Source organism: Thunnus thynnus, chromosome 10 (genome assembly GCF_963924715.1).
Source record: "Thunnus thynnus chromosome 10, fThuThy2.1, whole genome shotgun sequence".
In the NCBI taxonomy this organism is placed as follows: Eukaryota; Metazoa; Chordata; class Actinopteri; order Scombriformes; family Scombridae; genus Thunnus; species Thunnus thynnus.
Window position 1 is genome coordinate 20,649,030 of NC_089526.1, and position 20,205 is coordinate 20,669,234.

Sequence of the window (20,205 nt, forward strand, 5' to 3'; positions counted from 1 at the left end):
TGTTCACACACACCAGATCACACACCACATCAGAACATCAGGATAGATAACAGGGTTGGTTCACTTGTCTTAGAACAATGGATCCACAAAGACCGGAGGCAGAATAAATGGGATAACTGTATTTGGTTTATATTGGTAAATACATGGAAATCATTTTACTGTTATTCTATGTTTTTTACTGTATCAGTTGCATATCTTTACAGTACATTTACTTTTTCACTCAATTTCAGTTTAATTTACCACAGTACACTGAGGAATTAAACATTTTGAAAATGTATATATGTGTTGCGCCATTATTCATTACAATATCAGGCTTTTACTGTAGTGTTTTGAATTGATCTCACCAGTGTGTGATGGCTTTTTTGTAGTGTGTTTGATGGCTTTTGTGTGATGTCTGAAGGCAAGGTTTAGATGTAAGATGACATGGCTTTGAGTGGGAGGTTTGGTTTTCAAAAGGAAGTTTGAAGTTTGTGAAGATGCAGTTATGTATTTGTGTTTAGAGTTTTGGGGAATGGAGAATAATTTCAAGAAATGTGTCTTTGCAATCGAGAAAAACTGTAATACACACATCGAGTCATCTGTCTATAACTGTGTGATTTTTCTGTATTAGTCAGCTGTTTTTTTGAGTCATAAGTCAGAACAAATCATATAAGCAAATGACATGTTGTAATAAAAGGCTTAAATTTAATGTCTGTGTGTGTGATTTTAGGTTTGGCCCAGTACAGCGGTGATCCAAGGATAGAGTGGCATCTAAATGCTTTCACTACTAAAGATTCTGTCATTGATGCTGTCAAGAATCTTCCTTACAAAGGAGGAAACACTCTCACAGGTGCTGGTTTTCACATGTTATACCAAACTTTTTTTTGTTAACTAACTGGTTTAGTTTGTGAAAAAAACTATACTGTTTTTCCCTCTGTCTTCACTCTATAAAATTCTCACCCTATAATGCTATTTCATTCTCTTCCTGCTCCTCCTTTACCCTTTATCTTCTTTCCCTTAAATCACATTTTCATTGTCTGTGTGTCTTTTTTTCTCCCTCCTGCTTCCTCTCTCTGTATCTTCCAATTCTATCCCTTTTCTTTCCCTCCTCTTTCTGTTTTGATCCCTCTCTAGGACTTGCATTGACCTATATCTTGGAGAACTGTTTCAAGCCTGAGTCTGGCTCACGGGTTGGTATACCAAAGATTGGGATCCTCATCACGGACGGAAAGTCTCAGGATGATGTTATACCACCTGCAGAGAGCCTGCGAAATGCAGGGATCGAGCTGTTTGCTATTGGTGAGGATGGACACACACAAACACAGTGAAAAAGAAGATGACAAGTCTGTTAAAAATCACTTCTTGTTTTTTCTAAATACTTCCATTAATGTCTCTTTGAATTCAGCTTAGCCACACTCCTGCTGTGCTACAGAGAATTTATATGTGGGAGTGGTTGTTGAGGCTGACAGTCAGTCTCATAATTATAATTCAGACGTGTTCTCTAAATGTCATCTGAGCAATCATATACATTTTCCCCTCTTTTTCCAGGTGTAAAGAATGCTGATGAGAATGAGCTACGCTCCATCGCCTCCGAACCAGAAAACACTCATGTCTATAATGTGGCCGACTTCAACATCATGAGCTCCATCGTCGAGGGATTGACCAAAACAGTGTGTGAACAAGTGGAGCTGCAAGACAAGGACATCAAGCAGAGTAAGAAGAAAATGAGACACATAATGAGATAGAGACTGCTTAAACTGTGCAGGAGTTATGCATATGTAATCACTCAGTGGTGCATTTTTATGCACACACAGTATTTTAGTAAAGGTCAAAGTAGAATAGCACCTATGCTCTGTAGCTTCAACTCTTTTCAGTTATTTGAGGCTAGATAAAATGGTCTTTGAGAAGTTACATCAACAATTTGCAGTGTGATCACTTCAGCTATTTCTAATACATTTTTAAATGACTGGATGATAAAAGCAGCTATTGCCTCAGACAGTAGTAGGTTTTATTTGAGTGCAAATGCAGCCCTATATTTAGATGGAGCTGGAGTGGTCAGAGATTGCGGTACTTAATGCAAAGTTTCTCCACAGGCGACTGTGGTGTCATGTAACTTATGAGCTCATGGATTCACAGCCAAATAGAAATTATATCCTGCAAAATGTAGATTATTTTAGGACATATCATCTTTCTTCATCCTGCTTCTCTTTCTCACTCTTTCCTACAATAAGTTTCCACTTCTGTAGATATAAAGAGGCAGGATGGGAAAAAAAGAGAAAGAGGATGTCTTTAAAGGGACATCATAAATCCTGTTTAATGTGTTTTGATTTTATTTCAACACTATCTCTGTAACTCTGATCTTCTGATCTTCAGTGTGAGTGAGTTTTTCTACTTAAAAGTTTCTCCCTGGGACTAATTTTATGTAATCTGATGCAATCTGTTTTCTTATACTTCCCTTTCCCTCTCCTTTTCTTTTTTCAGAGCAGACACCGGAGAAGATCGGGGCGCCACTTGACCTGGTGACATCAGAGGTTACGGCCCGGAGCTTTCGAGTTACATGGAGCCACTCCCCAGGAGACGTAGAGAAATACAGAGTGGTTTATTACCCTGCACAGGGAGGAGAACCACAGGAGGTAAAATCTGTGTTTTCTGCTAAGACCACAGCTACATGAACTGCACTGAAAAACTGCTTTCACCAAGTTTCACCAACCACTGCAAAATGAAAATAACTGTTTATAGAGTTAAAAAAGATCAGTGTCACTGCAGTTTATCTTAGAGCTATACATGCATAAGCAGGAGCTACAAAATATTAGAGTCAGGAGACTAAAGGGGGGCAGGGAGAGGTTGGTTTAGGCTGGGATCTGCTTTTCCATTATACTTACTGCACCAGTGGGAGTTAACTGGGGTCTTCGGGCAGGTGTATGGATTGAGACACTGGTGGTATCATTCATCGATACCTCTCGCTCTCATCCTTCCATTCATGACTCCCCAGAACATCCATGCAGGTAATGAGGGCTCACTAGAAATGATACTCTGGCTGATCCAAACACCTGTTTGATTTTCCAGAACATTTGACCACAGAAGCCATTAAATCTTTTTGCTTAGCTGGGTTTACAGGGACCAGATGTTTTGGAGCCGTATTTGAAGAGACCTTTCCAGCTGGCTCGAACTGGTCCTAATCTTTATCACAACTGTCATCCATTCAATTCAGAATGAAAAAATATTTTTTAGCCTCAGACTTGTGTGCTTTATCCCATTCAATAAATCGACTGCTTTTCCCCACCACTCCCGTGCTCTTTCAATCTCTCTTTCCTGCCCTGCCGTCTCTTCTCTTTCCTCTCTTGCATTCATCATTTTCATCTTCCCCCATTTATTGCCCCACTTTTCCTTTTCGCTGCCTTTCTCTAACTTCTATCACTCTTCTCTCATCCATTTCTGCTCCCCATCTCTCTTTCTGTCCCCTCTATGCATCTTTCACCCCCCCCCCCCACTTGCACTCCTCCACCCCAGGCTGTAGTAGACGGCAGTGAGACTTCAGTGGTGCTGCAGCATCTCAGCTCTCTCACTGAATACCAGCTGGCTGTGTTTGCTGTGTATGCAAACGAGGCAAGTGAAGCTCTGAGAGGATCAGAAACAACCCGTAAGTTTATTCTCACACACATGCACGCACGCATACACGCAGAAATATACTAACAAAGCCTCACGCCAATGCTTCGGTCAACATCTGAGATCACAAGTTAATAACAATGGCTAACACAGCTTAAAAGTTTGACAGGCATGGTTGCCAGACATATTGAAAATGATGCACTCATAATACAAGAGGATGAAAACATCCAAGAAGATAAGACAGCGTTTTTCACCCTTTCTCAAAAGTTAAAATCCTGGTTCACAATTTATGAAACTCAAACCCCTGTTTGTAGGTTCAAACTCAGCCCAGTTAACATATTAGTGTTACATGGAGATTTATGCTTTACTAAATTAAGACTGGTTGCACCACACAAACTAGTTAAGCCACTGAAATTAGATAAATATTTACATCCAGTAACTGCCTGGTGTAACTGTTGCTTATTGTTAGTTGACTGAACTAGTTAAAAGACAGAACTAACGTAAGCTCACTAATATGTGCCAGGTTAGATTGAGGATTTAAAGAGGTAGGCTATACCGACACGTCTGGCCTGACACTGGATCTTAGTTCTGTTAATAATCATGTTAATGGGAAGACTTACAATTATATTTCACAGAAAACACAACACACCTCAAATTACAATATTATTCTTGTCACATTAGACCAAATGACCAAATAATGTTGGTTAGGTTTGATAATTAGATACCTCCCTCTCACTCTTAGCTACATTAATAACTAACGTCTAACTCTAAAACACACAGATTTCTCAATGTATTCATATATGAATAAAGCGAAGTCGTACCCACAGTACAATTACAAAGTACTGTCAGTTATGTTTGGTATTAGGTAACACTGTGTAACGCTACAGTGACTGGACAGCGATACAGATGTTTCCTATGAAGTGATTAAGTTCTGATGGTGCAACCTGTCGTAAATCACTGGTTTGAAACCAGCTAGTAGTTGCTAAGAATTTTGAACGGACTTTACTTACTGCATGTTTTTCTGTGTGTGGTCGCGTATGTGTATGTGTGTAGTGGCTCTTCCCACAGTGACGGGCCTCCAGCTGCTGGATGTGACTCACAGCACCATAAAAGCAAGATGGGACAGTGTGGACGGAGTATCTGGCTACATGTTGCTGTATGCACCTCTTACAGATGGTGGAGACTTGGATGAAAAAGAGGTGATGACAAAAAAGGAAACAGAAAAAGAGAAAAAGATAAAAAAAAATAGATAAATGCTTATCGAGCTCATGGTTTTATGTGAAATATTAAAGTTTGTGTGTCTTCGCTTGCAGGTCAAGGTATCAGATGCGGTGACAGAGCTGGAGCTGGATGGGCTGACCCCTCACACTGAATACACTGTCACTGTTTATGCTATGTATGGAGAGGAGGCCAGTGACCCCATGACAAGCCAGGAAACTACATGTGAGTAATGCACACACACACACACACAGATTTGTACTTAAACACACCTTTGGAGCCTAAATGGTTCAAAATTTCTTCAATTTGCAAAACCTTCCTCTCTCTAAAAGGGTTAAAATGCAAATTGGATCTACCAAATATGACACACATAAACACACACTCTTATATTCATCTAATGCTATCTCTTTCTTTCTCCTCAGTACCACTAAGCCCTCCCAGCAACCTTCAGTTCTCTGACATCACCCACAACTCCGCCCACATCAGCTGGGACCCCGCACCCACAGGAGTGAAAGGTTATCGTATCATGTGGATCAAGACAGATGACCAACTCTCAGAGGAGGTGTGTGTGTGTGTGTGTGTGTGTGTGTGTGTTAAGCATTTCTCAATGATTTTAGGTGCTTAAAATGTAATTTTAAAGAGTATTACGTGACAGCATTTGTGTCCGAGAGCATCTGGATGAGAACAGATGAGAAAGTGAAAAAAGATAGAGGAGATTAATAGCAGGGATTATTCTTCTAATTATGAAAAGATCAGATTGAAATGAGTTCAGAATACTCCTGGAAAATGTACAAATATTGTAATTATACAAGAATGATATGTGTGTGGGCATTCATGTGCATAAGTGCAAGTTGGAAAAACTTGCACATGGTAATTAGCGCCAGTGTGTTCACCAGGAGTTAGCAGCACATTGCTACATGTTACTCCTAAAATGTATTCTTAAATTTGGTCATTTTATATATTTTTAACTTTAACTAACTGCCCATGCACTCAGGACCATGGAGGCACTCAAATATGATGTGTGTCTTCTTGTCTTCTTGACAAAGAAAAGAAGAAATCAATACCTCTCAGTGGCCTTTTTAGCTGATTGTGACTGAACTTCTCTATTATTGTATAGACTTAACTCTGGGTTTTTTTGTGTGGATATAACGTGTCTTTTTTATCGTGCAGGTGGAGGTGGGTCCAGTGAGCTCTTATGACCTCAGTGAGCTGACATCTCTGATGGAGTACTCAGTGGCCATCTTTGCTCTGTATGACAATGGCCAATCGGTACCGCTCGGTGATGGATTCACTACCAGTAAGAGTCATTGTTTGAGTGTAAGAATGAATGAGAAGATACATTAGTTAGATAGCTAATTAGTTAGTTAGTAAGTTATTTAGTAAGTTAGTTGAGTCTTGGGACTCAGTGTGAACCTTGACTTTAAATATGAATCATGTAGATGACAAATCCTGGACCAGTGGTAATTATAAAATAAATTTGTTAATTAGATTTTTTTTATAGTCCACTTTGTTCCACAATGCTGTTATTCCATTTCCCAATCCCCATTTCTGCTGAGGATGATTTTGTCTCAATTTCCTGAAAATAGCTGTATCAATACCATTAGAAGGCGAGCCATTTCTCTCTTAGTGCCAAACAGTGTTGAATTTTATTACCCCTACTGGTCCTTCTGCTATTCTGGCGGTCTGCCTATCTCATTTACACCTCAGCATAACAGCCCAGTCACATTAAAAGGTCATTTCACTGTCCCTGACTATTCCGTCACGCTAACAGTTATTGATTTGTTGGAATATCCCTTTAAGCAACCAGCAGTACTGAGTCAGCTGAAATAAATGTATTTCTGGCAAGCAACTATTAAAGTACTCACTCTAAAATGTTATGTTCATTTTTATTTATCTCCTGGCAAACTTTGTTCAATGGACCAGGTCTAAGAGAAGGAGCTTCATAAACAAACACAAGTGTGCGACGACTTTCAACGTTTTTGAGTGAAGCTGTAGGATGTGGTAGGAGGCTGCATGATTAGAGGTCACACCAATCTGTTGCTGTGGTGCAACAGAGTTGCTGGACGTTGTTTGCTTAGTAAACAATTTAACCTTGTTCAACTAAAAGCTTCTGCAGTCATAAAAGCAGCAGTCTAATTACTGCAAAGGTAATGTGCCATTATCCTAATCTGAAGTTCGACTTTTATCATACTGCATGCTGCACAGTGGTGCACACAATATTTTAACTGGTACACATTTTCCTCCATATTCCATCAACACACAGAGCTAGACTATTGGGATGGTTTGGTACACAGAACTAAGTGAATCGTCAGTTCTGTGGAGCTGCAGGTATTTTGGGAAAAGCACGATTCAAACTTATGTGTGTATTAACCTTAGCAAAAAAATCAGCATAAGTGTGGTTACAACACGTAGTTGAAAAAACAATGCAGAACACTGTGTGTATATCTACACAATCTTACAGCATATTCAGAACAATGCTAAAAAAAACAGAACATACGAGTATTACAGTATTTAACAATGGAGGAACAAAAGAAAGTGTAATAAAGTTAAGTTTCTTTCTCTCTCTCAGCTCCAGTTCCTGGTCCTCTGAATCTCCTCTCCAGTGATGTCAGTACAAACAGCTTCCAGGTCAGCTGGGATCACTCAGCCAATGACATCATCCTCTACAGACTCTCCTGGGCACCGTTCACAGGTGGCGATACAAACGAGGTCAGTACTACTAATATCCAATAAGTAAATGTGTTTGTTTTAGACACAGTTTTCTTAATGATGGTTTTTCAGCAGCGAGAAGTAAAGCACGTGACGCTGTAGAGCATCATCACACAGTAGACGATATCCATTAACACTATATAGGAATGACACATTAAGTTTGAGTCCTTGGCACAGCTGCTGCATGAGCAAACCACAAATCCACCCCAGTCTGACAAATATTACTCCAGTAAAATTTGTAATTTAGCATCAGAAGATAAATAACCATCATGGATTCTGAATTTTTCAATTAGGCAGCGGCCCTCTTATTATCTCTATTTCCAGAGGAAGAAGTGGCTGTTCTCCATGTGCCCAGATAAAGAGGAAGCTTGCGCTCTATAGACTTACATATAAGCTTAACTACACTACTGGTAGCTGGTAAAACCCCTGGCATGGCTGAGTATAAATAAAGTCTGAATAAATCTAGAAATTAATGGCTTGGGTGTTTTATTACCATGATCTGGGGTTTAGAGACAGCTGGGAGGCAGCGATAGAGAGTGTATGCGTGTCTGCATGTTGTGTGAACGTGTATGTGTGTGCTCGTGTGTTTTACTGAGAGTCATCAGAGCTGAAAATAACACTCTAGGGAGTTGGAGAGGTGGGCTGATAATACAGCCAGCACAAGAGAAGGGATGCATGCAAGCTTCTCTCTGTCTCTCACCCACATACTGTAAACATGTGCGCACACGCACACACACACACACACACATTAACGTCCTCCACCGACTGCCTTGTATTGTTACATCTGAGAGGAGATTAAACAATACAATCACACAGCCACACAGAAACACAGTGAGAGAGTAAAAGATTACCAATGTTACGATTTTATGATAATCCAGAGATGCCTGAGAAGAGTAAATTATATAGTTGTTGATTCTTTTTGCCCGTCATGCTGTTTTGTTTGGATTCATTTGCATTACTGGTGTCCTGATACCTTTTTTGAAAGCAGATTTTGGGTCTTTTTGTTCTCTTGGTTTATCAGTAAAATGACAGATTGGCTCCTCTTTTTAATCAGGGAAATACTACTGAGGGCAATGCTGCTTGCATGAAGAGAACAATACAATAAAATATGGAAATACATCTCGCTAAATGCGAATGTAAGAAGAAAAGGGAGAGAATGAATCACTAAAGATGTACTTGCGCCAGGAAAGGCATAAATGGCTGGCCCCACCGGTGAAATTTGCATGTTACAGAGCCTCGAAGGGCTCTGTAAAGAAACAAATTCCTGCTCATAATCTGGTTTATTGAGTCATCCGCAGTAAATTCCCAATTCAAAGTTGCTCTCCGTGGAAGCAAGCTGTACTTCTGATGACCTCTTCGTTATTTACTTTGGGGTCTGATTCATTTTTTGTGTCATACAAATTATAGACGTCGTTTGGACTTGTGTAATAGCAGCTGGTCCTACTGGCTATCTTTTTGTATTCAGGGGAAACCACACTTTTCTGAATTACTCAAATTGTTACTCATCTTTGCAGGTGTTGCAATGGCTTTATTCAAATCTTATTTTTGTTTAACATACAGAGTATAGTAAGTACATTTAAATGCGGTGTCCTTGATGTTCAAATTATTTTCTACAATTTATTTTACACAGCGTTACAACAAAATCTATTTACAAAGTACAGCTGATTGTTTTCATAGACACCAGTTTAAAATATGTGCCACTGTTTCCTGCTGTTTTCTGGATTGAAATTACGAGTGCCAAGGTGATTTGTTAATTTGTCTTTAGCAGCTTTCTCTAAAACTCTGTGATGACCTTGGTGTTAGAGAATAATTAATCTTGTCAGACTGCTGGTTAATGCCCCAAATTTTATCACATCTTGAGCGTAACTAAGGAAACTCTTCCTATTTATGTCCATCTAGCACCTATAGTGACAACAAATAAAAGTGCAAAATAATAGAAGGTCAACTAAAACATCAAAAGCACTTTATGAAACACAACATGACAAAATTTGATAAAAATGGAAAGTACTTATTAGTACATGTTTGACATGGTTTTTTGGGTTTTTTTTTTTTTTTTTTACACTTTTTCACTAATATCCAGGCAAGTTCAGCCAGTAATACAGAGATCTTTACTTACAATATTTTCATTGTTAAAAACAACAATTACAGTAAGACAAAGATGAACTGACAGCAGGTAAAATATTCAATTTATATAATGTTCAGTTCAATCAAGATGAACTGGGGAAAATATAAAAACACAGAAATATCAGCCAACATTTTTCTGAAGTAGATTTTTTGGAGGGAATATTCTGTATTTTTTGAAGTCTAATAATGTAATGTGAGACAAAGGCTTGTGTGTGTTTCTCTTCTGTAGGTGGTCTTGAGTGGAAGTGATAACAGATACATCCTGAATGGTCTGAATCCCTCTACTGAGTATGAAGTTATGTTGACGGCTGTATTCAAAGACGATTCAGAGAGTGACACCATCTCTGTCATCGAGACCACATGTAAGAAGCATCAGGCACCGTGTATTGTTGTTACTAACTCAGGCAGTCTTGTGTTTGCTAATACATAAACTTGACAGAAGTCAGAGTCAAGGGATACTTTTCAGAGATAAGAGAAGGAGACAAGTGTAATTTCATGAAATAAGATCTCCTTGGTTGCGCTGATGTTGAAATTAGCCTGTGAACTAAGTAACCCTCTTCACCAACCCTTTTTGCTTCAAGTGCAGCAGCAAAGTGCCACTGTCTGCTGAGGAAAACAGTCCAGTCCAATCACATATGCCTTTTAGGATCATAAAATTTGCATTTCAGAGTTCAAAGCGTAGCTTTGCTGGAGACCAATTGCATTGATTTGTTTGTCCCCGCTTATCTCAGAGGAGGGAAATCTGTTTTTCCATCAATGATTTGTTATGTATTTCTATCTAATTACCTTAGTTATTGATATAGAGAGTTGTTGAGGAGGGTTTCAGTCTAATTATCTGATTTATGCTCTCTGTATTTCCCCAGTGACCGAGACAACAACGATTGCTCCTACAACCGCAGGTAAGCAGTGTCCAAATAGCCAAATTAAGTCCAAAATGTCAGTGGTGAAAGTGCCCAAAGCATCATACTCCCAATATTATACATGTTGACAGTTTAATAGCTGACTTTTAGCTGTATGGCAAATGAAAGGGAAGCAACTTTAACCTTGACTTTGCCATGGTGCAGTGTGACTGAACAGTAAACTGAAATGACATGATACACTTAGACATATGGTGTTTTAAATTGTGCCATGAAATGTATTTTTTGGTAATATCAGTAATGTTAAAACCTTAAGAGTGTGTCTTAAAATAATTTTGCTTGCTTGTGGCCTTTTAATTCAAACGGCAGCAGGCTAAGATCAAATGATTCTTGCTCTAAAGAGACTGGCCAAGTTTTAATCATGGTTCAAGCCAAAGCATCTGTCTAGAAAATCTTCTGCCACTGAATAGTGAAAAGCTAGTTGCCAGTGCGTGTTGATGTTGCCAGAGTGCAACCACAGTTCTAGTAAGTTCAAGTGTAGTTTCAGGAAGTAAAAGCAGAATTACTGAGAGTTTAGAAAAGCTCCAAACTGTCTGTTCTAACTAAAGTTGACGAATGCAAAACTGAAAAACTGATAACATTGCAGGACGCACCTTATGAAAAAGTCTTTAAAGATCTTTTGTGTGTTTACCAAGTTGGCTTCACCTCGAGACTGTAGCTCAGACTTCATTATCTCAGGAGGCCATCTGGATTGTGTTTTGTTCAAGGAGCAGGCCACAACTAATCGAGTCAGAGCAGTTTCTCCACTCATGCTTCTACAAACTTAAAAAGCAACATGTCTCCTTTACTTAAGTCTCTGCTCCCTATCCTAGAAACTTTAAAATGGCCCATCTGCTTTGTTTAAAACTCCAAGTACTCCTGCGAAAATCACAACTTAAAGTGGTCGGCTAAAAGACAGCGAGTCTGCTGTTTTTTAAATCGAGGCTGCATTATGTATCGTGTCCTCACAGCGATTTTCATCCGTTCGGGACTGAATAGACTTTAAAAAACATGTCTACTTGGTTTAAAGACATTATCAGGACTGATAAAATAGAACTCAGTGTGCTTTGTTTGAAACTATAATTCAGGGTGAGATTTGCTGGGGGAGATGGTGGGGATTTACCCCCCTCTGGTCTATATATCTCTGCCTCTGCTGAGTTATTTTTATCCCCGGTGGGGACAAAAATTTATCCTCCTCATAGTGATTTATGCTGCTTCACCCACAGATCATATAAAATATGTGAAATAAAAATAGGCTATTTAAAAGAAAATGTAAGTAAAGCAATAGAGATGACACCGCGTCTAGGCTACGTCTTGACGCAGTACATGGATGAGGGGTTGCCTCCTTCCCTGCCCGAAGATTTGCAGAGATGTGGGTAAAAGAGGGGCGACACGCGGCGGATGACCCTTCCATACACCCTGCGCGTAGAGCTGAATTAAACAGTGATTTGCAAGAATGACATTAAGTGTATCGTCACGTCTGGCCTCGTGGTGCTATCCACAGAACTGAAAGGAGCATTGGGGGATTTAATTCTTATTAAATTAGCATTTAACCCTTTGTTTTATTGTATATAATCACATCTCCTATGTGTCTGCATGAGGAAAGGACAAGGCAGGAACTTGACATCACATCGCTGAGAGTGAAAATATCACGCTGCTTGATGAATTAATTTTCTTTTAAATGGATTCAAATATTCGTGCAGTGGTCAAGTTCAAGTTTCGTAATTGTTTTATTTAAGTTCATAATTATTTTATACATGTTACTGTAACAGCTACAAGAAAGAGCCTGTTTCATGGTCTATATAGGCCCACTGTAGTTCTGGTTTATTTTTATGAATAAAATCATTTTAAAAACACCCAAACACACCGCCCCCCTGAGATTTTTCTCAAATCGCACCGTGAAAAATATGCACCATTGAGCCAGATGTTACTGCTGACTCAGCATGTTGGCACTCTGACACTAGCTGTTTCTTTGACTTTCTTTTATCATACTGACGTTTAATACTGGATTTTTCTAATCCACAGTTTCTGGAACCACACTAAAAGTGCGGGGGAAACGTGGCTTAAGCCAAGATTTTCTATTAATTTTGTATGTATACAGTATATCTTACAGTACAGTAACTGATGTCTGTGATGTGGTGGCGCAGTGGCACGTCAGGCGGTGAGAAACCTTCAGCTGAGTGATGAGACCACCCAGAGTTTAGAGGCGTCGTGGGAGCTGGAAGACCCCCACGTGGAGATCTACAGGGTGTCCTACGCCGGCGTCAGGAGCAATCACAAAGAGGAGTCTGTAAGTTGATCAAGTTGTGAGCTGTTTCTGTCAAAGAAAAATCATCTATAGATTACACTTAATTAAGTACGGATTTAAAGGTTTAACGGACATCTGCTGTAGTGGAAGTAAATGCTCTCTGTTTTCAATTATTGCTCTCTCGGAAGCTATTTCATTTACATGCATATAGTTTCTAAAATCTCCCTCCTTATTGTCCTCTGCCACTTAAGTCAGAGGGCATAATAGTCTCAAATACACACATCCGCATTAACACACACAAACTTCTCCCCTGGTGAGTCATGGACACCGATTATGTGGAATCGACAATACTAGAGTTGTGTTTGGAGGCTGTGTCGTGTTATTTCACGCCATCAGCCAACTGGATGGCACCGCAGTGGTCAGTGTTGGGTCATCTGCTCCAATCAGAAAACTGATTATACTTTTTGTCCCGGTCCACTCGGCCTCTCCTTCCTGATCCATCTATCTGTGGTAAGAGCCCTTGAGCACACTGCCATGTACTGACCCTGATCTCTGATGCACACGCACACACATACAGTACACACATACATACTCGCTCTGCCTCTCCCTTCCTCTCCATCTGTCCCTCGATCTCTCTGTTTTTCTCTGCTTTTCCTCGCTCTTGTCCTCTCCCTCGCCACCTCCTCTTACTCTCCTCCTTCTCCCTCTCTTCCCCCCCCCCCCCTCCCTGTTTTAATTTCCCAATGTGGTGTCAGAGCCGTAGAAGATGGAGAGGCCAGGCCAAGCCAGAAGACATTCCATTATCTTTTCAGCAGCCATTTACCTCACTGGGAGCAGAGATGGAGGGCAGCAGAGAAAAGAGCAAACGAAACAAAGAGAGGTGGAAAAAGAAACAATTGCTAAACAAAATGGGAGAAAGGCTTAAACCTGTCCTCTGGCGGATAGATAAGGGTTGTTTCAGGTCGCGCCTTTTTCTGAAAGTTCGGATGTGTTTTGATGTGGATGTGTGTGAGAGGCAGATAGAGGGCAAGAGTGACAGTACAGGCAATTGTGTGCGTTTCACAAGGTGTGGTTGTGTGTGTGTGTTTTTGTGCTTGTTTTTGTACTTAAATAAATTTGAGCATATGTGTGTGTGTGTGTGTGTGTGTGTGCCTACTTGCCTGTGTGCATGCCTGTCTTTGACAGGTGTTTCAGCACCAAAGTCAGAGTGGACAGCTCCTCCCACCTCATTGGTTCAAACAGCTGCACCTGACCTTACCTTTACACTTCTTCCTCTCTTTCTCTCTCTTTCTCTCTGTCTCTCTCTCTCTCTCTCTCTCACACACACACACACACACACACACACACACAGGCCATCATTTGGTCGGGGATCAGTGCTGTTAGCACAATAAAGAAAAGTTAATGTCTTTGCTGGTGTTTGTGTTTAAGTCTTTTTCTTTTTGGAAAGCAGACTCTTTGTTAAGAACAGAAAGACGAATGTTTGAAGGTGTTCTGGTGTGCATATCAAATAATGTTTTTCTTCACAAATTAGAAAGTTTATTAAGAAATGAGCAGGAGAATGTTGACTTTTATCTTGGACAGCAGTCATGGATCTGAAGATGTTCAAACTTTCCATTATTCTGAGTACTTTTAGAAGAAAGAACTGATAAACTTTTTAAGCCAACATGGATGAAAAGTCCTAAAAGTGGAAAGAATAACAGGGACTTTGACCTCCTATAGTTGCATGTCAGCTGAGCAAACTTCTTCTGCTAATAAAGATATTGTGAATTGGTTGAAAGCTCCAGAACAAGCAAGTAAGTGGACTGAGGTCAAGAATAAGCTGTCAAGCTCATCTTGAATTACTATCTGGATTTAATTATATTATAAAACGGCAACATCAGGGTTATGAGGCTTATTTTTCTTAAAGTAAACTAACCAACTATTATTTTTTTTAATAAAGAAGTACCTTCCTTTTATCTAAATGAAGGAATAGTTTTAGAACTTAAAAAAAAGTGCAGAGAAAGAACAAACTTCAACACTTATAAATGAAAACCCAGCAGTAATGGGTTTTTTTCATCTCTTTTCTGCCTCACCGTTGGCCTCAACTGACTTTATTGACTGAACTGAAGTGAGCAGAATTCTTGAACAGTTCAAATCCCTGAAGGTATGCGCAGCATTTTGCAGGCTCTCTCTGTTTCACCAAATTAAGCCTGGCCTTCATCTTTTCTTCCAAATATCCCTATAAGCCGGTAGAGAAGAGAACAGACTCTGTATGTTGTCTGCTTTATGATGTGTGTATCTATCCTCCTGGTGTGTGTATGTTTGTGTATGTCTGTGTGTGTGTGTGCTTGCCTGCACGTGTGTTTCTGATTTGTATGCCCCTTGTCTGCCTGTTAGTCCCAAGTGAGCAGGACTCATTGCTTTAAAACTCCCTGTACTCTTCAAATGTGCCATGAATGTATAAATGTGTGTGTGTGTGTGTGTGTGTGTGTGTGTGTGTCTAGGTGTTAGTTCCTGGTGATCAGAGGAGAGCAGTGCTCCAGCCTTTACTATCAGACACCCAGTACAAAGTGACAGTCACACCAGTCTACACTGACGGACAAGATGGCATCAGCGTTTCTGCCTTGGGTGCCACATGTAAGCCTTACAAACCCACAACACACACAAACCCGACACACACACACACACACACTCCTCTAAATTATTAACCGCCGGGGTCAACTCTCGGTTTCTCAATTTTCACTGTACAAAGATGCAGCTCCCAGTTTAGGAAAACACATGAAAGCACATCAAAACTGAAAGCTAATGAAAAATGAAATTCATTGCAGTGAGCAGAACATTAATTTGCATTGTATTAATTTCATGTTCATTCACGTTCCTGAAGGAGAATGTAAATTATAGCAATGACAAATACTGATGCGTTCTTAATTGTCTTAATGAAGGCTGATCATAATTACAGCAGCGCCTTTCATTAATGAGACTATTAAATTATTTTGCTCAGCTCTAATTGATTTTCTCAACCATTCTCTTGATTACTTCTTACAAACAGTAGTGATTGCCTCCTCGTTGTTCTGAGAATTGAAATGTCAGATGAAATATGTCATCATTTTAGATGAGGTTGCTGTTGCTCGCCATATTGTAAATAAAAACCTCTTCTCGGCTTGGAAAGCAGCATAGTGATGTACAGTGAGACATGATTTTCTGTTTTCTGAGGGAGGAAAACTGTCTTCTTACCTAAATCAGGGCCTGGAGAAATTCACATCCTCAACAAATTCAACCAACCCTGGCACTTTTTACAAAAAAAACAGAAATTTTGCAATGCTACCATAATGTATGCTTCACAATTTGTTGAAATGGACATAATTAAACCAAATATCAACAAACCATATATAGAGTTCTACAAGCAACAAGGAACGAAATAAATACATTATATTAAGGCAATTACCAAAAGTTAGCATCTACTGCCTGCATAGATTGGTACTCTTCTTTTTTTATTTGATTTAAATCATAATTTTGAGTCGTATACAATCAGAAGAAATGACATCACTTGTCCTCTACAGTAGAATATTTGATTTATTTTCCAAACTATCGAACATTTCAATGTTTTGCTTATTTCTTGTATCTAAAGTTAAGTCAAGTGCAGACGAGCTCTTCTGTGTTCTGATTTTGTCTGTTTTTTTGGCAGTGCCCTTGTTGTCTCCTGGAAACATACGTGTGTCAGAGGAGTGGTACAACCGCTTCAGGGTCACCTGGGACCCTCCTCAGTCTCCCGCTGAGGGTTACAGGATCGTCTACCAGCCCATCTATGGTACACACACACACACACACACACACACATAGAGGGAGAAAACTAATGCTAATCCCAGCAGCATTTGTATAATGAAGCAGTAATCCTAATATAGACTCTCAGGGATGACCTGCAAAATGTGTCCTCAGTCTTTGTTGAGGTGTGATGATCCTTATAAGAGTAGAAACACACACACAGATGCATTTACTAAATTCTGTGTTTCTATCTCAAACAAATTCATGCAGACACACACTGAGGCACATGGTTAGGAAGTGGTAGACAACTGTTAGTCGTCAAGTACCAGAATAGCTTGTCCAAACACATTAATCTGCTTGTTATGGGAGGATCCACCAGCAACAAACCTGTGACAGACATGTAGTAGCTGAAAAAAACAAGATACTCTGAGGGTGTTGTGGCTTTCCCGATAGTGACTTCTTAGTTTTTTTCTTTTTAATAAGAAGCTTAAGCCTTCACGGAAAACCTCTGCAATCCAGAACTGAAATAAGACATAACCCTTCCTTATTTATTCATTGTCTTGAAGCCAAAAGCCAATTTTCACTGTTCTGCTACTTTTCTAGTGCTAATTGTTTCATCCTTTCAAGACAAGGCTGTAGTCTTTATAGTTCCATGTCTGTTTTCTGTCATCTAAACGCAATTAGTGTGTCTCTGGGGATCCAGCTTCAAACAGACAGACTGCATTAATCTGACTTTAGGAATTAAGTTAAAGGGAAATAAATTTCATCAGTCTCCTGTTTTCATAGTGAGAGTCTATGAAAGTGGATTGAAGAAAAGTCCCTGTGTGTGAGAATGTCTTCACACGCACACACACACACACACACACACACACACACACAGATATACAGCTACAATAGACTTAAAAACATGCACACACTATTAAACAGTGTTCCAGTGGGTAGTGTGCTGTAAAGATAATTGCTACTCCTCCTTTACTTTATTTTATTTTTCTTCTTGAATGACTTTTGTTTCTGTTTTAATTTGGCTCTTTATAATATTTATGCAGGATTGTTATTATTGTGTAGCACTTTGTAGCTGCTGTTTGAAAAAAAGCTGCATTAATAAAGTTTGTTATTATTATATCTTTGTTTTAATTTCAGTGACCTAAGTGTGTAGATACAGTGAGCTCCTTCATACAGCAGGGAATGAAACATTGCCATAGTTCAGTAAAGATGTGTGTGGGTTGGTGGACGTGTGTGTATTTGTGCAGGTTAGTGTGTTTGAATGAGACTGTAATACCATAAGTCTCAATATAGCACAACCACCTCGACTCTATCTGTGTCAATCAGCTTTATTTACTTTTCTACCTGTAACCTAGCAACCTTTCAACAGACCGGCTAGGTTTAACAAAGAAATGAGCTTCAGAGTCCAAAAGGAATTGTGACGACTCTGTCAAATCCGTTGTATATTATTGTTATGACTTTTGTCATAATGGTCAATGTCAAATAAGATTCTATCAATAATCTGTCTGGACTGATGCTTAAATAGATTAAGTATATCAAACTTTACTACTAACTTATCTCTCTTAGAAACTGTGTAACTAACCAAATTTACACAGTATGTCCAGTAGGTGACAGTCAGCTGAGCCCTGTCCACCTTATTGTTACTACACTTGCCAAACTTTCCGTTCCAGCACAGCAGTTTTACCACTCTAGCCCTAAACAGTTGTTGGAAACAATGGGTTCTTGATTTCAGACAGAGCTAGACGAAAGCAGACTTCTCATTTCTGGCCGACAACCATGTTGACGGCTGAAATGACAACTGTCTAGCCAGCGTTAACATTAACTCCATCAGTTTGTTGAACATGCTGTCTGTGGCTGACTGAATGTTTCCAAGTGATTCATTTTAAAAGGAGAACAATGTAGAAGGTTTTATGGCTAAATACATGGTGTAGTGATAAGAGACTGAGGCCATAGCTGCATGTCCCAGGCAAAAAGCCAGGATCCTTTCCAGTTATTGATCCATGCAGAAGACATGGAAATAGAGAACCAGCATTGTTCTTGTACTGCAGTGTAACAATAGAGCTTGTTTAGACCTAGTTTAGTATAATATGGGAAAATATAACATACAGACTTCTATGTCGATCTAAGAAAACCTTGTTTGGATGCTTAAACACTTGTTAGTATTTTCAGGCTGTATAATTTCAGTTTAATTTTAGCTACATTAGAAAAAGCTTTAAGGATGAAGACTAATGTGCTATCTATAATGTTGCGAACAAAGGACGAGAGTTTCAATTCTACATGGGATTAAAATGGTCTCACAAAAAACACAAATCTATGTTAATTGAATTTGCAGGAAACTTTATTCTTGTGTAGTGTGTCACGCCTACATAATACAGCCGCATTCTCCCTGTGCTCACATATACATGTGTGTGTCTTTCTCAGTTCCAGGGCCAGTTTTGGAGACAACAGTGGGTGAGGATTTGAACTCCGTGCTCCTCCTTAATCTACTGAGTGGGACGGAGTACAGTGTTCATGTGACGGCTTCCTACCCTACAGGACAAAGTGAACCACTGCTAGTGAATGCTAAGACATGTAAGCATCCCCATCATATACTTCCATTGTATGAGTAGTTATTAAATGGTGTATGTGATATCTGATTGTGGAATTAACTCTTTATATTTTCCTTCGTAGATATGAAACTTTTGTTGGCACTCTAGACAAAAAATGTAATATTGAGTATTGGCATGACTGTAAATGGAAAAGTCTGTCTTGCTGTTAATTTGATGAGACAAATTGTTAATGATAATAGTGAGGTTTATAAAAATGACAACTTAAATGTAATTTTAAATTGAACTTTCCCTGAAGATAACCTTATTTCCTTTTGGAAGGTCATGTCTCAATTCAAAATGAGTCATACCAAAATGAGCTTTAGTGGAGACGTCGCTGTTTCCTTAAGTTTTCCGTCTAGCTTTGTCAGAAAGGACGGTGTGACTATTAGAAGAAGGAGACAGAAGCAGTAATAGCAGAAAAACAAACAAAGTTTGAGGAAAGTGAGAAAGGTACAACATGCATATTAACTGCCTGCTGATACCATTTGCTTTAATTTCCATTGAGACTTTAGCAAACACACAGATAGACAGAAGGATATTAATATTTCGCAGTCAGCCGGCGAGAACAATCCCTTTTGCATATAGATGTGGTATCAGTAGGTGCAGCAAGACCTAATGCTGGCTTCTCGCCTCTCTCATCTAAAACAAATAGACTGTCAGAGAGGCGCAAGAGAGAGAAAGATTGACATAGTGATAGAGAGAAATAGAGAAAACTGTATAGACATACAGTACATGTGAGGGCATGTAGATGCATCTCTTTGCGCATTCTTTCTTTAAACCCCTCACCCAAGCTCTCAAAGTAGTGCTGCATCACCATCTATCATCAAACATTTCTGTTGTCTTTTGGGCTTACTGTCTTTGTGTGTGTGTGTGTGTGTGTGTGTGTGTGTGTGTGTGTGTGTGTGTTACGGATGGGAAGATTTACTGATTCACATCAGCGCACTGGATAAAGTTAAAAAGTGTGCACTGGATATAATTTGGGATGAACTTGCGATGCATTGTTTCTAACATCATTGCACTGGTAAAATCTGATTTATTTATATAGAATTATTAGTAGAGGCCCTTTGCTTTTAGTATTTAGAAATATGGACAA

General features: G+C 39.3%; 1 protein-coding gene across 3 annotated transcripts in view; it reads left to right on the forward strand.

Moving 5' to 3' along the window:
* The window catches only part of col14a1a (collagen, type XIV, alpha 1a), a 148,281-nt gene that overhangs the window by 41,838 nt on the left and 86,238 nt on the right, over positions 1 to 20,205 (forward strand). For all 3 annotated transcript variants that reach the window (XM_067602026.1, XM_067602027.1, XM_067602025.1), the window contains exons 7-22: positions 710 to 829; positions 1,114 to 1,278; positions 1,528 to 1,692; positions 2,461 to 2,612; positions 3,490 to 3,619; positions 4,639 to 4,784; positions 4,899 to 5,028; positions 5,226 to 5,365; positions 5,974 to 6,100; positions 7,373 to 7,512; positions 9,866 to 9,998; positions 10,500 to 10,535; positions 12,680 to 12,822; positions 15,264 to 15,396; positions 16,445 to 16,567; positions 18,946 to 19,095. In XM_067602026.1, coding sequence (XP_067458127.1) covers positions 710 to 829; positions 1,114 to 1,278; positions 1,528 to 1,692; positions 2,461 to 2,612; positions 3,490 to 3,619; positions 4,639 to 4,784; positions 4,899 to 5,028; positions 5,226 to 5,365; positions 5,974 to 6,100; positions 7,373 to 7,512; positions 9,866 to 9,998; positions 10,500 to 10,535; positions 12,680 to 12,822; positions 15,264 to 15,396; positions 16,445 to 16,567; positions 18,946 to 19,095 — 2,133 coding nt within the window. The remainder of the gene's footprint in view (positions 1 to 709; positions 830 to 1,113; positions 1,279 to 1,527; positions 1,693 to 2,460; positions 2,613 to 3,489; positions 3,620 to 4,638; positions 4,785 to 4,898; positions 5,029 to 5,225; positions 5,366 to 5,973; positions 6,101 to 7,372; positions 7,513 to 9,865; positions 9,999 to 10,499; positions 10,536 to 12,679; positions 12,823 to 15,263; positions 15,397 to 16,444; positions 16,568 to 18,945; positions 19,096 to 20,205) is intronic.